Genomic DNA, 16,988 nt, shown 5'->3' on the forward strand with positions numbered 1-16,988 from the left:
CTTTTTACATGTTTTGGTATTGATGGGAGAAGGAGGAATGGCTTTAACTTAGACGAGAGAACACTGTTATAAGATGCTAGGAAGTAATTCCTTACTCAGAGGGTAGTAAGGCACTGGAAAAGATTGTCCGGAGAAGCTGTGGATGCCACATCCCTGAAGGCACTCTAGGCTAGTTTGGATGGGGCCTTGGGCAGCCTGGTTTGGGGGGGATCCATCAGGCTGTGGCAGGCAGCTGGAACTGAGTGTCTTTAAAGTCCCTTTTAACCTAAGCTATTCTATGATTCTGTGGTTATCTTCACAGTATTATAATGGACTTGTGTTCAAAAGCAGAATATTGTCATAAAAAGGACACGCTCAGCATCAGCAGTATAGTTGTTTCTTTGCTTTCATCAGCAGGGTCCACAGTATGACAACTGAATTTAGAAAATTGAAAGTTTTGTACTAATAGTTCTAATGTAAGTGTATGTTTTGTGAGACTGTTCCCACAAAAAGTTTTTATCATGTTATTAACTCTCAAAGGAGAAACCTGAAATGAATGCTCAGTGAATACTGTAACATCTTTGGATACTCACAGAAGTATATTTATCAGCATTTCAAATTCCACGTGTTTTCTTTGGTAGAAATTTCTTCCAGGTGCAGAAGGCTCATGCTGATCTCTCTGCAACCTTGGAGACCAACAGTGGACCTCTCATGTAGATGGGGATCTCCTTGCTGCCCTAAATATTAAATATTTATGAAACACTTCAACTTCGCACACAAAACATGAGGGCTGGTGCTTTTCTTAAATATAGCTGACATGAAGGAAGGTTGAGGATGGACTTGGGTAGTATACCTGCAGTAAAAGATATGTAGATTTGGAAATCCATTCTAACACATGAGAAATTGTAGTTTCTATGCAGCCTGTGGCAATTCCTTACCTGTAGTTAAAAGGGGTTTGAATCCTCCAGAAAGACCCGCTGCAGCCAGGCCCTGGCAATATAAAGGATTAAGCCTGTAAAACATGCAGAGTTCGTCTGCTGGTTGAAAGTATTCTCTGGGCTCTGAACAGAAGAATTGCATCTCAGAGATTTATTGAAACTTAATATAAATATACTTTTTCAGTTTTAAATGTTATAACACAAACGGTATTAAGGAGATGTGTCATATTGGGAGAGTAACTGGCAACTTCAGTAAAATATTGTGTTTCTAGAGCATCACGGCTCATTTCAGGCTTGGAAACTTCCCGTCTCTCTTGTCACTCCAACATAAAATGCAGAAAAGTAGAAGATAGGAAGCAGAAGGGAGGAGTAGAAAACAACTCTTTTCACGACACCAGCAGGATTATGCTTTTGCTTCTTAAACAGACTTCTGCTCTGTGCAAAGTTACATGTTTTGTGATACTGATATATAATTGAAGAATGTAATTCCAGAGCTGTGTCTTTGAGGGCTGCTTCATCAGATTGCCTTCAGAAAACTTGTTGACAAATGTCTCTGTCACTTTCACCATTGTCTGTTTAATTTTGAACCAGTTCTCATGGTAGGATTTATGAGTCTGTAAGCAAGAAGAGAGAGGCAGGGTGAAATCAGATTGGGATCTGCAGAGGAGACAGATCACAGCAGCCAAGATAGGCACTGATCCTGAAAAGGCCTCAGGCATGTGTTGTTCTTTTGCACTTTGGATGGGATGCTGGAACAGAAAGGGAACACAGGGCAAGGCTTTTAGGCCAGGGTACATAATGAGACTGTTTTTGCACTTTGAACATTACTTAGTAAGTTTGTCTGCAGAAGAACGATCTCACATATGTCTTCAAGATATAAGCTTTTAACAGGGGAAGTGAACCATGCAGAAAAACTGTCGTCAACTGTCTCTGTTATGGGAGCAGGCCATTTTTGCTTAAGATGTTTAGTAAAATAAGCACACAGTGACTTCCTATTTCTTCAGTTCTCCTCATCCCTAAATTATTTCTCTTGGTGAATGTTGTGTCATGTCCTCTTATTGCACTTGTAGTGAAGCTAGAACACCTTTCAGTGTACAGAGTAGTGCATGCTAAAGAAAGCAGATCCTGAAAGACATTGAAACATGTTGCAATCTGGCTTTCTTTGATAAACATGAGGTATTGGAGTAATATTTCAGAGTGTTCATAGAAGTTGTGAATGACCCATCCCTGAAGGCTGTATTCTGACCTGACCTGCTGGGTGGCAGCAGTGCCCACAGCAGGTTCAAAGCAGCTGAACTTTTAAGGTCCGTCCCAACCTAAGTCTTGTTATGCAGTAACCAACTCTTCCACTGTACCTTTGCCAGGAGCTTAGTAATGCTTTCTGAAGCACATGTGTAAACTCCTCCTTGTAGTAGACAAAGCAGACATCAGTATGGCAGTAGAAGTTGACTCCAGTCCTGAGCCAACAGCATGGAGAAGGGCACCCACTGGAAAGTGAGTAATACTCTGAAGATGTGCTAAACCTCAACATCCATGGAGGCACAGAATCTTGAGCAAGCTGGAAGAAGTGGTGAAATTTCACCAATTTCTTCAAAACTGGCGTTTCATGATGGTTCATTTTCGAAATGGGACTAGGGCATTCTGTGGTGTGGTAATGAAGAGTTATGGCACAGATAAACTTGCTTTGGAAACACAGTGTGCTACCTTAGAGAACGCTTCTGTTTTTACTAACCGAGACAAAGGCTTTCTGCAGACATAAATATGTTTTCAGAGAACACTACAAAAGGAACCAGCTGGATTAGGGTTGCAGTTCTCAGTGAAATCACATGGAAGGAATCAATGGAAGTTTTGAAGTTTGCAGTTAAGGATGGCCATTCATTAAATGCTGGAGCTCACTGATCAATCTAACTAATGAAATGTGGAAGACATTATCAACAGCTCTAGTGCTGCTTCGCCCAAAGTTTGAAGACCACCTTAAAAACATACTCTCTACCTGGATGATTTCTATTTCACAGGCCTTTAATGCATCTCTTGTCTTTTGAAGTATGTTACCTGTATTGCATACTTCTATACTCTGCCTTCACTGACCTTTTTTTCCATCAAAGTATAGTTGACCTGCTACCATATATATACAGTATGTAGTGAATTACCAACTTTGATCCTGGAACTGAAATGCAGTTCTGAAGCACTGACATTCCAAAAAGCACTTCTATGAGGATGGTGATTGCACCAGGAGACGCCAGCTTCTCTTCAGAGCTGGCAAGGGTACAGCCTGCAAGGATACTGTAAACTTTTGAAGAAGAAGGCATTGAGTGGAAGGATGCATGTGGTCTGAGAAAAGAGCTTGGCCTTAATTTATAGAATAGCTTTCTCCTGAGGCTCAATAGGAAAGAGCAGAGCAGCTCCCTTCAGCGGCAGGCTCAGGGCCTCCACAGCTGGCCCCATTTCTCTGGACAGGGCACAGGGTGTCTGCACTGCTGCCTCATACTCTATGTTACGTGCTTAATTATGCTTTCACCATTAAGTGCATTGGCTATGTCTTACTTCTAACACACACTTCTTGCTCCCATTAAATTCAGTCATTGTCAGTGCACATATATAAACACAGCCAAGTACTGTATATTTTCCTGTTCTTTATGCTCGGACATAATTAGACTGGTGGTGACACTGCGATCTGCTGTTGCTTTGCATTAGCTAGATCTTCATTATGAAAGCATGCAACCATTGATTACTGTTAATCATTTACTTGATAAATCATCACTGGGGAAAAAGAAAAAAGAAAAAAAAAAAAGTTGACCTTTTTTATTGAAAGAAAGAAGAAATTGATCCAGAGATAGTCTGACCCAGGTCACGTCACCCCAGTGCAAAATCTGGACACTCTTCATTGCTGAATAATTACACTCAGGACATAACAGTGCCCAAAGATACTGCCTGTGAAAGATTAGGATACTCATCTGGTCTCTGAGTAGCTTGCTTTACTTTGCTCTCACCCCCATTTCAACTGGATATTTGCTTGACCTCTGCTTTAGTCCATCTGGTTGGTCAAGTTTGCCTGAATGAGTGAGCAACAGAAGCATGGGGTAACTTCTTCCTGCTCTTAACTTGGTGCAGTCTTCCTCTGACTGCAGTGAGCTCTGTCTTTCAGTCATGTGGAAGTCCTAAGCTATAAGGATTTTCTACTGACACTGACCTGCTGTCTGTAACTGACAGTACCTTGAAGAAAACAAATTAACCAGCAGGAAAGTCACTCTAAGTTTTACTGCTCTGCACTGTTGCCTGTGTGCTGGCATGTGCTTTGCTTTTTGCTCATGGATTTCCATTTCTTTTTTCTCTCTGTAGAAGGAGGCATCTTTTTGCCTGTGTTTCACCCCTCCTGATTTTGGACAGCCCTTAAAAACTTGCTGACAAACAACTTTGTCCCATTTATCATTCACTTGCATAGTTGTTAAATGTATCAGACTGTTTTTTGTGCTAGTTTATGATTAAATATCCATATATGCATGTATATACTACACATCCATAACTACATTCTTTAAGTTATACTCCAGGTTGTACTCTTTCTTGAATTAGTGCGTGTCATTTTTGTATGAAATCATTCAGTATCAGGGGAACTTTTTGTTCCTATGCTGCATAGAAAAACAAATTACTTGTATGGAAATAACAATACAATTCAGACAGGAAAAGTTTGACATTGTAATTACAGAAGAGAACTAACAACAGTATTCTGAGCAGCAAAGAGGTGTGTATGTGTGCATACGCTCTGTATGTGTGCACGTGTCTAGAAATAATTTGAAAGCCTTCAATTTATTTAAACAGACTTTCTTCAAATACAGCTGGAAAATGTGACTATATGTCTCTTCAATTAAAGTCTGACAAAGTAAGTTTAAACACATATTTGGGGACAGACACAAACAAGCCATGCCAGGAGCAGCAGACTGATGGTGCCTGTGTGTTCCTTATCTCTGTGTCTCTGCTCTCTGCAAAATGCCCAGCTGTTCCCACTGCTGTGTCTTCAGGGCAGATTTGTGCCTGCTTTGGACATCCAGGATGAGGGAGCTGCTGCTGCTTGGCTGTCTCTGATACCCAAGGTCTGTGGTCTTTCTCTCAGTTGGGATGTGTTCACCTCTCTGCCCTTGCCCAGCTGCTCAGTCTGCTACAGCCTTGTAGGAACCCCTTCCATTCATGACTAGCATTGCGTTTGCAGAGGTTAAAGCAAAGTTCAATTTTGTTGATTTTTGTGGAGTGTGAGGAAGAGAGGACTGTCCACACTGGGACAAGACGGCAAAGCAGGCAAAGAACTTGTCCATAGGAATTGTTTTGCTTTAAGTGTTGCACTTAATCCTTTCTAGAGAACTGTATACAGAACTGGTCCTTTAATTCTGCTCTCCGACCCTCTGGAGACATACATGCAGTAAAAGTGTGTTCTGAAACTAGTTAGGTGAGGCTGTAAATTGTGATCTCTTTGTAACATTCATGCCCTTTGCAGCTTGCTTTTCTCTTAACGCAGAATGTAGTATTGGAAGGTGAAAACAGATGGTGTGGTTGGGAAAAATCACCAATCAGAATATCAGAAACGAAGCTGCAAGCTCTCTAATGGGGCAATCGCAGCACTTCACTAAACATAAGATAGTTTTGGGAGTAAAGGTCCTTCAGTACAGTTTTCTGGGTACGTGTGCTGTGTTCCCTGCTACTAAAAGTCTGTGGTGCTGGCTCCCTGCATATGTTCCCTGCTACACCTGCAGCAGATAGTTCAACCAGAACAGGAAAGTATACCTTTTGATTCACTACCAATGGCACTTTAATAAAATAGAGGGGGAAATGTCTGCAGTCTCTAATAAGCAATACATCAAATAAGCACTGTCAGCCTGTGCAGAGGCTCCGCAGCATGATTTATTACGTTAATTACAGTCATGTGGGCCTCATGCTCTTAAGTCTGAAACTGCTGTCACATTCTAAACTTGATTTAAGCATACATTTTGGCCAAGACTAAAATACAGTCTATTATGATTAATGTAATAAAATATTTATTACATACTCTCTTTCTTTGTTTCACTGCTCGTTGTCCTAGTTAGCCTGCCTCATTCCAAAACCATGATATATAGTCAGATTTCAGACAATGAGGATCCTCATCTGTTTTTCATCTCTTCCTTCACTGTTGTTCCTTTTTTTACATCTCTTTGTTCTGATTCTCCCTTCTCTCCCCTTCATCTTCATTTGCCACCCATAATTCCCAACTCTGCATCTCACTGCTGTCTGGAGTGAATCAAAAGCAGCCACGCTTAATAGCCTTAGCTGTTCCCTTTGAGACCTCTTGCAGTGGTTTCTCAATTATACTTATTAAGGTTAGATCTGAAATGCAGTGACATTTTGAACTATTGGAAGGCTGTAGCTGAGAATTTGCTGCGGTGAGATAGGATTGTGGGCAAAGAGAGCAGTCTGTAAAGGGAAACATGTTTGTGTCCTGTTTCCCATTCTTCTTTCACAGGGCTTGCAAGTGTAGAAAGGACCCAGGGTGTGAGACTGCTGTTTGGCAGGTTTGGTCCATAGGAGTATACATGCTGAGAGGAAGAGTCTTCAGCAACAGTTACTATGCTCAGAGTAAGCATGTTGTCCTTTTGGTTGCACAAGCAGACAATAGCCTTAATGTTCCTTCCTCATGCTGCTTTTCATGCAGACACAAGTCTTAGACAAACGGATTGTCCCCAAAGGTCTCCTGATATAATGAGCAGTTTCATGCCATTGTGCGGGATCTTTAATGAATAGAAACAACTCAGCATAGAGATTGTTATGGCGCAAAGTTCCATGGGCCCAAATTTCCCAAACCACCATGTACGTTGGCACCTTCGGTTTTGTACAAGCCAGACCACTCTTTAGATTACTGGCTGGGTAATTAATGTTTGCAAGGTCCATTTATAGATGTAATTCCAGCATTCTCTTTATGAGCATAAGGGTGGAAACCTTAAGGAAAATGTGGATCTCGCTGTCTCTGTTTAAAAATGGACTTTTCAACATGAGAATTTGTATTTTTCTCCTAATGCTTTGCTGGTTTTTAAATAATAAATATCATCCAACAAAGGAGGTACTTTTCACATCCTTTCAATTTTTTCTTTTTTTCCTCATTTTGAGTTTTTCTTGTGTTTTCTTCTCATAGCAGCTTTTTAATCTAGTTGTCTTACATGCATGAATGTTGTTCAGTCTTGCTCCTCTACTGCCATCTAAACAAATAATGACTGGCCAATGTCTACATGTCTGTATAAGCACATGCTTACACACAGGGGCTACAATGCACTAAGCATCACTGTGTGCTTTGCTGAACTGGGGATGCTTTCTGTACTACTGCCAAGCAGGCCAAGTCTACTTGGAAAATAAGTGCTTCAATTCTGCAGTGCCACATCCAGCTTTCAGTTCTCTGTTTGGACAATTGCTGACATGCCTCTTTAGTTATCTGCCACAGGTTGTGTAGTACATGAAATGCTTTGAAAGAGGAACTTTACACTGTGTTGCTGACAAGTCCTGGGTAAAAAGGAAGTAAAGGGGTTTCACATCTTTTGAAAACTTATCTAATAGTACTAGATTTGCTGTATAGAAAACTTACAGAATCATGAAGGGACCTTAAAGATTGCCTAGGACACCACCCATGGGATCAGGCTGTCCAGAGCCCCATCCATCCTGGCCTTGAGCACCCTCAGGGATGGGACATCCACAGTTGCCCTGGGCAGCTGTGCCAGGGCCTCACTGCCTTCTGAGTGAAGAATTTCCTCCTAATAACTGATCAAAATCTATCCTCTTTTAGTCTAAAGTCATTACTCCTTATCACTGCACACCCTGACAAAGAGTCTCTTCTCATCCTTCCTGTGGACTCTCTTGAAGTACTGGAAGGCTGCTGTAAGGTCTCCCTGGAACTTGCTCTAGACTGAATAAGCCCAGCACTCTCAGCCTGTCTTTATAAGAGCAGTGCTGCAGCTCTCTGGTCATCTTCCACATTGTTTATGTGCTGAGATCCCCAGGCTTGGACACTACTCCAGATGAGGGCCTCTTGAGAGCAGAGCAGAAGGGGGCAATCCCCTCCTGAGCCCCAGCTCCCTCAGCCTGTCCTCCACATCTGTAAAGAGTTGTATCCCCGAGTCTCAGTCAAATATCCTAGGGTGCAAAAAATTTGTTCTTAAAAATCATCTGAAAAATAAGAGAATGATGAGGCAGGACAGGTGAACCTTTATCTGTTTCTGGACTTGGTTAAAACTCAGACTACTGATTTGGAACAGGACAGTTAAAGTGGCAGACCCCATTCCAGCTCTGAGCTCCAAGTACCTTTCACTTGACATCCCATAGGTGGTTGCTCTGCTGCTCTTGCAAAAGGTCGTCTGCTTCCACTGTTCTTCTGGGGCTGTGCCTCAGGGAGCAGCCATATTTTCCTGCTCAGAAAATGCTGTGCAGTATTTGTCAAACCTCACAGAGCTGGACTTACTGTATTCATTCTTGCTAAATGGATGTTGGAAGATTAAGTGGATTTAGGTAAACATGAACTAGGTAGCCCCACTGCTGAGATACAGAGGAAACACATCCAGTGTTGCATTGCAGCCATCTGCAGCAGTGCAAGGAGAATAGCTTCAAAAATAAAGTAGGAAACCGTACAATCCCACACGGCATAAATACCACTGTCAGTATTCAGCAGCTGAGATGTGCAGTAAAATAAGAATACAACATTTTAATTTTTCCATTAGCTTTGACAAAATCAAAGCCAAATGGGTGAAGTGAAGACTATGCTGAGGACAAATTAAAAAAAATTCAGGTATGGTAAATGCACTTTCTGTGTATTTGTGGGCTGTTTCAAGATCAGAAGATGTTACGTTACAGTCAGATGGAGCAGCACTGTCTTCATATGAGTTGAAAGTCCCTGGAGCTCTCCTGATTTGCAGTGTTCATTAGTCATTGCTAGTACCTGCTGCATAGAAGATAGATCCTGTCAGTCATAGGAGAACATAAATTCTTAATCCCTTGTCGTGGCTCCAGGTTTTCTGGTATCTGAGGATGATATAGTAGTCTCATTAATATTGATGGAAATTTTATTGTTGAGTTTGCGCCTTTCATCTTTTTTGGCTGTTGTGGGAAGAAAGTAGTGAAAATGTGTGCAAACTAAAAAAAAACCGCTCTAGTGCCTGAGTGAGCATTAATCTATCAGACCATTCTGCATCCTGCAGAAAATGTAAAGATGGCTAATGGTTGTTGTGACTCTCGCTTCGTGGATATGCGGATTTATAAATATTCTCATGCTCATTTGCTTGGAATCTGTGCTCCCTTTTCTTGTAGGGTCCTTAATTTTAGAATCATAAAATATTTCACTGACAGTTGTGCTGGAAGAAGTTAATAGAATAGAATCATAATTTGTTTGGTCCAGAAAATGTAACACCTCTTATATGTGGATTTCAATTAAGTAATGTCTGCTTTACTAGAGGTTTTGCATACTAAATGAAAGCATTTGCTGAAAATGTTAAACTGTATGGGGTTTGGCTTAATGTAGTGGAAACACAGAACTGTAACTGTTAAACAGAATTTAGTAGCAAAGTCAGATTGGTAGGGCAGAAATAGAAGAAAAAGTGCAGGAACACTTTCTTCTGCTTCTGTAATCTGCAGCTAACAAGTTAATCCTTTGATCCTGCAGAGCTCAGAAGCTGTTAGATGTCAAGCCTGATGAAAGTCTCCAGGCAGTCACAGGATTTCCCCTCCTCTTTTGACTGACTCACCAAGCCTAAGCTTAAATAGGTATGATGTATTATGGCACAGAAAGTGCACTTTATTTGGCCTCAGGACTTTCTAAAAAGCAAGTTATTGTTTGATATGAAATAATTACATTAAAACATGTATTTTTTACCAAAGCCTTTGACTACTCCCTGTGTATAGGAGTTGCCTTGACAAATCTAGTCTGGAACAGATACTAAAACACTAGAAATATCATTCTCCAAGTGCATAACTCTCCCTGTCTCTCTGTCAGAGCGTGATTCTGGGAGTATTCAGGGACACCTGTAATGGGGTGGTCTCCTACTTTTTCTATCCTCAATGGTGATACAGGAGAAAGACCTTCAGTTATTTATTCCTGTGGTATAATGAAAGACAGCAGGTCATTTTCTAAATTTTATTTGCAGTAGGATGGCAGATACATCATCACTGACCTTGGCTTGTGCTGGCTGTTATTAAACAGGTGCACGTTGTGGTAGGATGTTTGGCCACTACGAGCAGGTGAGCTGTAGCACTGCTTGTAGGAGTACACACTTGTTGGCAAGTTCCTGAGTCTTTCCCTCTCCATGACTTGGTGTGACTCAGTGCACTGATGCCTGCTGTGATTATTGACACCATTTGCCCGCTGATACACTCTTGAAATAGGAAAGAAAAGACAGGTAGGAGCAGGCTATGGTTCATGTGAATCATTTCAGTTGGCTGTTCATAGCCATGTACTGTGGAGTAGGTACTAATACATTTCAGTGGTTGCAGACTGGGGACAGAAGCTACCCTGCAAAGTGCTTGGGGAGAGAGCACTTAGCTCCAGCACAGAGATATATGGCATCCTGTGTGTGCTATGCTTTTTCACATGAATAAAAGCATTGTGGTTGAATTGGTCCTTCCCCAGAAAGATATTCTTCCCCATAAAGATTCTCTAGTCAGAGCACAAATCAGGCAGAGGAGATGTTGTCTAGTAGTGTGATTGCCATCCAAAAAAACTTTTTTTACTGGAGATCTTGTTAACATCCTTATGCAGAATTTGAAGCTGTGTGCAGCAATATCTCAGGTTTACAACTCCCATTAATGCTACAAATGCTCACTGAATGTTAACAAGAGGCAGCATTCTGATGTGAACGACAAAAGCAGGTACTTTTCCCCCACTGTAGATAATGACAGAGGAGGTCATGTTCTGGTGAGTCTGAGTTTGTTTAAGTGTGCGAGCTGAAATAAAAACAACCCCGTGTTTGATAACTCAGCTGATAATGTTAAGTCTTGTCTGTACTAAGATCAGATTATGAAAGATCAGACCACAGCTGTTGCTGTGTGGGAAGGATCATCTCATAGTTGTGGGCTAGCCAGAGACACTCAGCTCTAGATCATCTGTGTAGTCTCTGCCAAGTCACTTTATCTCTTTGGCTACTTTTAAATTGAACATTTAAATTACTCAAGCAGTCATTCTAACTCTCAGTTGGGAGGTGGCCCCCAACCCAACAATATGGTGAGATTTACTGCCTTTTTCTGACATTCTGGTTTTCTTGGAAATGAAACACTGATCTGGAGTAAGACAGAAATTAAAGATGTGTAGATCAAATGTTTTGTGTACTGTGCAACTGTGGGCAGGACCTTGTAAGATGCATCTTCAAGTCAGCTTGTTTTGTAAGTTTTTGGTCCTGGTCTGCATAATGGGGAACAGCACTACCAACTCCTGAAGTTGTGCTGCTCCAAGGGAAAATTATTCAGTTAAGCTTTGTTTGGTAGTTTGTTGAGAACAATAAATTTTGGTTCACTGGTTCTGTCTCACTAGCCAAAACAGATTAGATCATAATATGAGAGCAGTGTTTTCCCTAGACCCTAATGACATGCATGTAGCTAAGAATACAAGAGTGAAAGCATATGTGATATCTCCCCATTGTCCCATCCTCCAGCAGTTTACAGCTCAAGCACCTTTCCAATTTGGAAACACAGTCTTGTGTTGAGGAGCACTCTGTAATAGCCTTCTGTACTGTTACCCAGTTTTTGAACCCATGCCTGATAAACAGTTCATGATAATGTGAGCAATGGATGCCTGAGAGCAAGCAGGTGTATTTTGCAGTCATCAGGGGACTAATGTAGATTTCCACCTGTGTTTTCAGTAGTTAAAAATTCCCAAAAGGTTAAGCCTTGGCCAGATGAGCTTTTCATCTCTGTCCTGCAAGATGCAGCAAGGTGAGAACAAGCAAAAGTTTGGGAACAGCTACACTGGAAATACTCCTATATCAGAAAGAGCATTCACTTTCAGTCTTCAAACCCAGAGATGAGACCCTGTACCTCAACAGTTCTCCCAGCTTATGTATTTTCAAAAATTCACTGTGATAACAGCTGAGATACCTTTTAGTCTTGAATTCTTAATGAATGAATTGCATTATATTTAGACTCTTCACCAACCCATACAGGTTTGTAAGGAACAAACTGACATTACACCAACATAATCTTCCTCTCGCATGCTAGCAAGGCCATGTGACTAGAGCAGAAACAATGCCAAGTATCCACACTGTAGAGAGCATTGGTTCTCTTTCACAGAATTTCCCATAGGAAATCAGAGGTGTGTAGAGTAGAAGGGCTTATTGTAAATATTTTTAAAGAGCCATTAGACTGCACTCCAGTAATATTTTTTGTGGTCTCTTTGTCCAGCCACAAGTCGTGTGGAAGGGATGCAAAATAAGCCTGATCTCAGGCCACAGTTTGATCAGTGTTCCAAGTGGCACAGCTGTTCTGCGTTTGACTGGGATGGAGGTAACTCTCTCACAGGAGCCCATAGTGTGCTGCAGTTTGGATCTGTGGCTACTACAGTGCCAATAACAGATCAGTGTTTTGGCTGTTGCTGAGCAGTACTGTATACCATTAAGGCTTTCACTTTTTCCCACTCTGTGTCCCAGCCAACTAGGCTGAGTTTGGCAAGAGGGTGTGAGGGGGCTGACTCTGGCTGACCAAAGCAATGTTCCATGCCATACTATATCACACTTAGCAATAATCATTGGAGAGGGTTTTTTTTTCTGTGGGAAGTAGGCATTGCTTGGAATCTGGCTGGACATTATGAGGGGTGGTGAGCGATTGCCTTTGCATCACGTGCTGGATTGCTTCTTTTCTCTTTCCATTACTTCCTCAGATCTGTCTCAGCTCTGATGTTTTCTTGTTTTCGCTCTTTTCTGCCCTGCTGAGTGTGGGCAGAGAGCAAGTGACTGTTGTGGTGATTGCTGGCCATGGTCAATCACCACAATAATAGAGAATGAAATAATGAAATTAGCAACAATCACAGTTTGGTGACAGTAGTACAAGGGTGTATGGATACAATTTGAGAGTCCATGGTGGCTGGATTGTATGGCTTGGGGATAGACTGTCTTTCAGCACAATGACTTGGTTAAATAAGGAAGTAGGAATTTGATGACATGAAGAGTTACGTCTCCTTCCTAAGCTGTTCTGGGATATAAACACTGTATAAGTTAAGTAAGGCTCATCTAAGTCATCTGCTTTTGCTGTAGATAAAAAGCGTGTGCAGATCATGGCTGTGACTCACTTGTCATCTGTTAACTTTGGTTGTCTCAGACTCACTGGGTCCCCCTGTCTCACTGCATTAGTCCCATGCTGTGAGATATCTGTGATATTCAAACACTCCCATAGAAGGAGAATAATTCACTACAACTCCAGGCTAGATTCCCAGTCAAAACTGGTCTAGCTCTCCTGATTTGGGTGGTAGATAACCTGACCCATTTTGTTTAACATTTCCCTCCTGCCTTGATGTAACACATCAGAGCACTGCAGGAATGCAGTGTCTTAGGGGCACTGTTTTGCTCATACAACTTCAGGGGATCTTTACAGAGCATGAGTTTTATAACTGCTAGCTGCAGGTACAACAATTTCCTTTGCAGTTTAAGGAAAGATGCCAAAATGTAAATGACTGAGTGTCACTGCTGTGTTGTGACAGGGCATTCTGTAAGAAATAGTGATTGATGACATGTATAAAACCAAACCATTGTATGTGCTTTTTATATTGCAACAGTACCTAAAATGTAGGCTGTCAATCAAAGAACAGATTACTTACGCAGTGCTGTATTAAGTGGTGGTGGGTGCAGTGAACAAGGTATCAGGGTAAATGTTTTGTTTCTGCACTTCAAACAGCATTAGCTCTTTATTTCCAGCCTGCAGCTAGCCGTACTAAAAGGATCTGTGCTATACATTGCTTGAAGCGTGAGACTTCACTGAGGGGCTGCTTGTAGCTCTTTGATGCTGACATGAAAATTAAAGCCAGTTTTTGAAATAGACTGGTTACATTTTCTCCCTGAGCACAGTTAAAGCAAACCTTGGTGCCCTGTGGCAAGATTTTACATGGTTGCAGAAACTTCCAAAGGCCTCAGCTGCAGTCCTCCAGCTCTCTGTGCTTTGCCAAGGGCCTGAGGACCCTGCACAGCAGGTTTCACTGAGTGCTGTGGGTGCAGTGGGTGCCTATAGGTGAAGACAGAGAACAAGGGTTCCAAGACACTCTCAATGCCTGTCTGTATGGAGGTGAGGAGAGAAATGTTCTTCAGGCCTTGATGCTGTTGCTTTAGATGAGTGGAAAGGGAAGCTACCCAGCTACATACCAGTCTGTGCGCCACAAGAAACATCTCAGCTGGATTAGAGATGGAGGTTAGGCCACCTTCTTTTCCCTGTTGCCTGCCCTCTCAGCAGCCTGGCAGGACAGCATGGGCAGGAGGAGCAGACACCAGAGCATGAGTGCCCGTGAACTTGGTCTGTGAACAGAGAGGTGGTGGGAATTTTGCCATATGACTCTGTGGTGTGTATGTAGGGTGGGAAATAACAGGTAAATTCCCTATTGATGTAAATGTGGTAGAGAAGAGACAACAAAGCATATGTTATTTTTGCAATTAGATAGATAGAGCAAAAGAGAACTTTCCTTTTTCCCTCTTCTTGATAACTGAGAGAAAAGGAATGTTCCATTTGCAAGTGCAGAAAATAGTCAAATCATTGGAATTTTCCTTCTTTACACATACTGCTCATCATTTTCTAAAACCATTAAGGCTTATCTTATCCATAATGACAGTTCTGCCTGTGTGCTTACAAATTGCATCCTTGTAAAGACAGTTTCCACATGCCAAGAAAACAGTCCTTAAGTACATTCTTCACTTCCATGTAAAAAGCTTTTCCCTTTATGCTTATGACCAGCCTGAAAATTGTTTGTCATTAAGAACCATCTTTTGAGTCGCATCTGGATGCTGTGGTTTGAGATGTCACTGATTGCAAGGACCTTTGAATATAGCTTTATGGAGCAATATTAAGTTGTTTCCTGAATTTGATTTTTTTTTTTTTTTCTGCAAAATGAGAAAAGATGTTCAGGATTGTGCTTCTTCTGTCAGAGTACAGCTTGATTATGTAGAGAAACTGTATAATCATGTTAAGTGCTGACAGTTTCATTTGATATTTTCTAATGTAAAGTATTGCACTAGTTTTTATTCTTGTATGCTTGTAAATTACACACCACTGGGTTGTACCTGCTAACTTCTTTCTTAGGATGTGCTGCATTATTTTGTAGTGTGCGTTTCTATCTATATTTATCGGCTCCTTAGAAACGTGTCTAATTAAAGATAATTATAATATCACAATTTTAAGGCTTTGGTGATTCTTTGTAGGAAAAAAAAAGTCAGAATGAATACAGCCTCTGGTTTCACAAATGAGTCAGTCCGCAATGGGCTCATTACGCAGATGGGGCTCAGCACGTGGCACTGGAGTCTGCTGAAACACCTTGCATTTGTTCTGGAAAGCAGATTGTCTCTAATTTAACTGCTTTCCACTGATCTCTGTGCACAAAATTGTGTCCCAGTGCCGTAAGGAGTTCACTTTGTGCCGTATTCTAGTTACGTCATTCGTGGAACTGAAGTTGATTTTTCAGTCTTGTGGCAACTATGTAATGATGTTTTCGAGTGTTCTTTGTGAAATCCGTTCTCATTTCTGTTTGTTCATTCTTTTAAAGGAAATTTACTTTGGGAAAAACCTTTCACACAAGCTCACTGCTCCTTCTGCTTTGTTTTGTCCTTTTCCCTCTCCCTCTTCCAGACCAGGATGAGAGAGCAGCAGAGCTCAGCAGGGAGCAGAATGAGAAGACCATCCGCAGCACACAGACAGCTCTCCGCAATTTCCGGGAGTTCCTCATCTCCAAGTATCCCTCTGAGACCCGGGAGATCTATGTTATCCCCTGCAAAGAGCTCGATGCCTACCTTGCTTCGTTCTTTGTGGATGCCAGGCAGAAGGATGGGTCTGAATATGAGCCAAACAGTCTGGCTAACTATCAGTGTGGGCTGGAGCGTTATCTGAAGGAGCACAGGTACGGATACAGTATTACCAGGGATAAGGAGTTCAAGCGGTCCCAAGAAGCCCTAAAACAAAAGCAGATAGAGCTGAGGTGTAAAGGTAAAGGAAACAAGCCACACAAGTCCATGAAGCTCACCTTTGCTGATGAGCTTATCTTGCGCAAAAGAGGCTTGTTGAGCCGGTACAATCCTGAAGGGCTCTTGAACCTTGTCTGGCTAAACAACACTAAGGCATTTGGACACTGCACAGGTTTTCATGGGTCCACCCTCAAATGGGGAGACATCCGGCTGCGGGTGACAGAGACTGGGTTGGAGTACCTGGAGTGGATGGGACCGGACAATGGAGATATCAGTGCCAAGAGCAAGAGAGGTGGGACAGACTCTCGGGTGTATGCCACCCAGCACTCCCCACAGACCTGTCCTGTGCAAGACTACAAGGAGTATGCCCAGAGGCGGCCTCCAGCCATGCGCTATGAGGATGCACCTTTTTACTTGTCCATCAAACCTGTTGTCAACTTGGCCGCCCTTCACTGGTACAATTGCCAAGCTCTGGGGAAAAATAAGCTTGCCAAGATGGTAAAGACAATGTGTGAGAAGGGCAACATCCCTGGTCGGAAGACCAACTTCAGTGTCTACCAGAGCTGTAGCACATTGTCAGAAGCTCAGAGCAACCAGCTTGTGCTGATCTGCAATAACTTGAGCCAGCAGGCTGCCCAGTCCATGGCAAGCCATACCAATACTGGCAACTTCATTGTGTCAGCATCCTATGACTCTTCCTCTGACACAGCTTGAAAGAGGGGTATAACCTGGACAGATTTTTCTCTTCTGTTTTGTTGCAAGCGTTGAGTTTGTGCCCAGTAATACACATCAACTGTGATTGTACACTACTCTCCCATAGCCCTCTTTCCAGTGTTAATTCACTTTATAAAAATATATAAATATATAATATATTTTTCTTTTTACAGATAAGTCAATAGAGATAGTTTAGTAATACTAACATAGTATTTATAGTGTT

General features: G+C 41.9%; 1 protein-coding gene across 1 annotated transcript in view; it reads left to right on the forward strand.

Annotated features, from left to right (window-relative positions):
- Positions 1 to 16,765, forward strand: part of KIAA1958 (KIAA1958 ortholog) — a 47,213-nt gene extending 30,448 nt beyond the window's left edge. The window contains exon 3 of the mRNA XM_072359913.1: positions 15,720 to 16,765. Within this exon, the coding sequence (XP_072216014.1) occupies positions 15,720 to 16,765 (1,046 nt within the window). The remainder of the gene's footprint in view (positions 1 to 15,719) is intronic.
- The last annotated feature ends 223 nt before the right edge of the window (positions 16,766 to 16,988 follow it).

Source organism: Excalfactoria chinensis, chromosome Z, assembly GCF_039878825.1.
Source record: "Excalfactoria chinensis isolate bCotChi1 chromosome Z, bCotChi1.hap2, whole genome shotgun sequence".
Classification (NCBI taxonomy): domain Eukaryota; kingdom Metazoa; phylum Chordata; class Aves; order Galliformes; family Phasianidae; genus Excalfactoria; species Excalfactoria chinensis.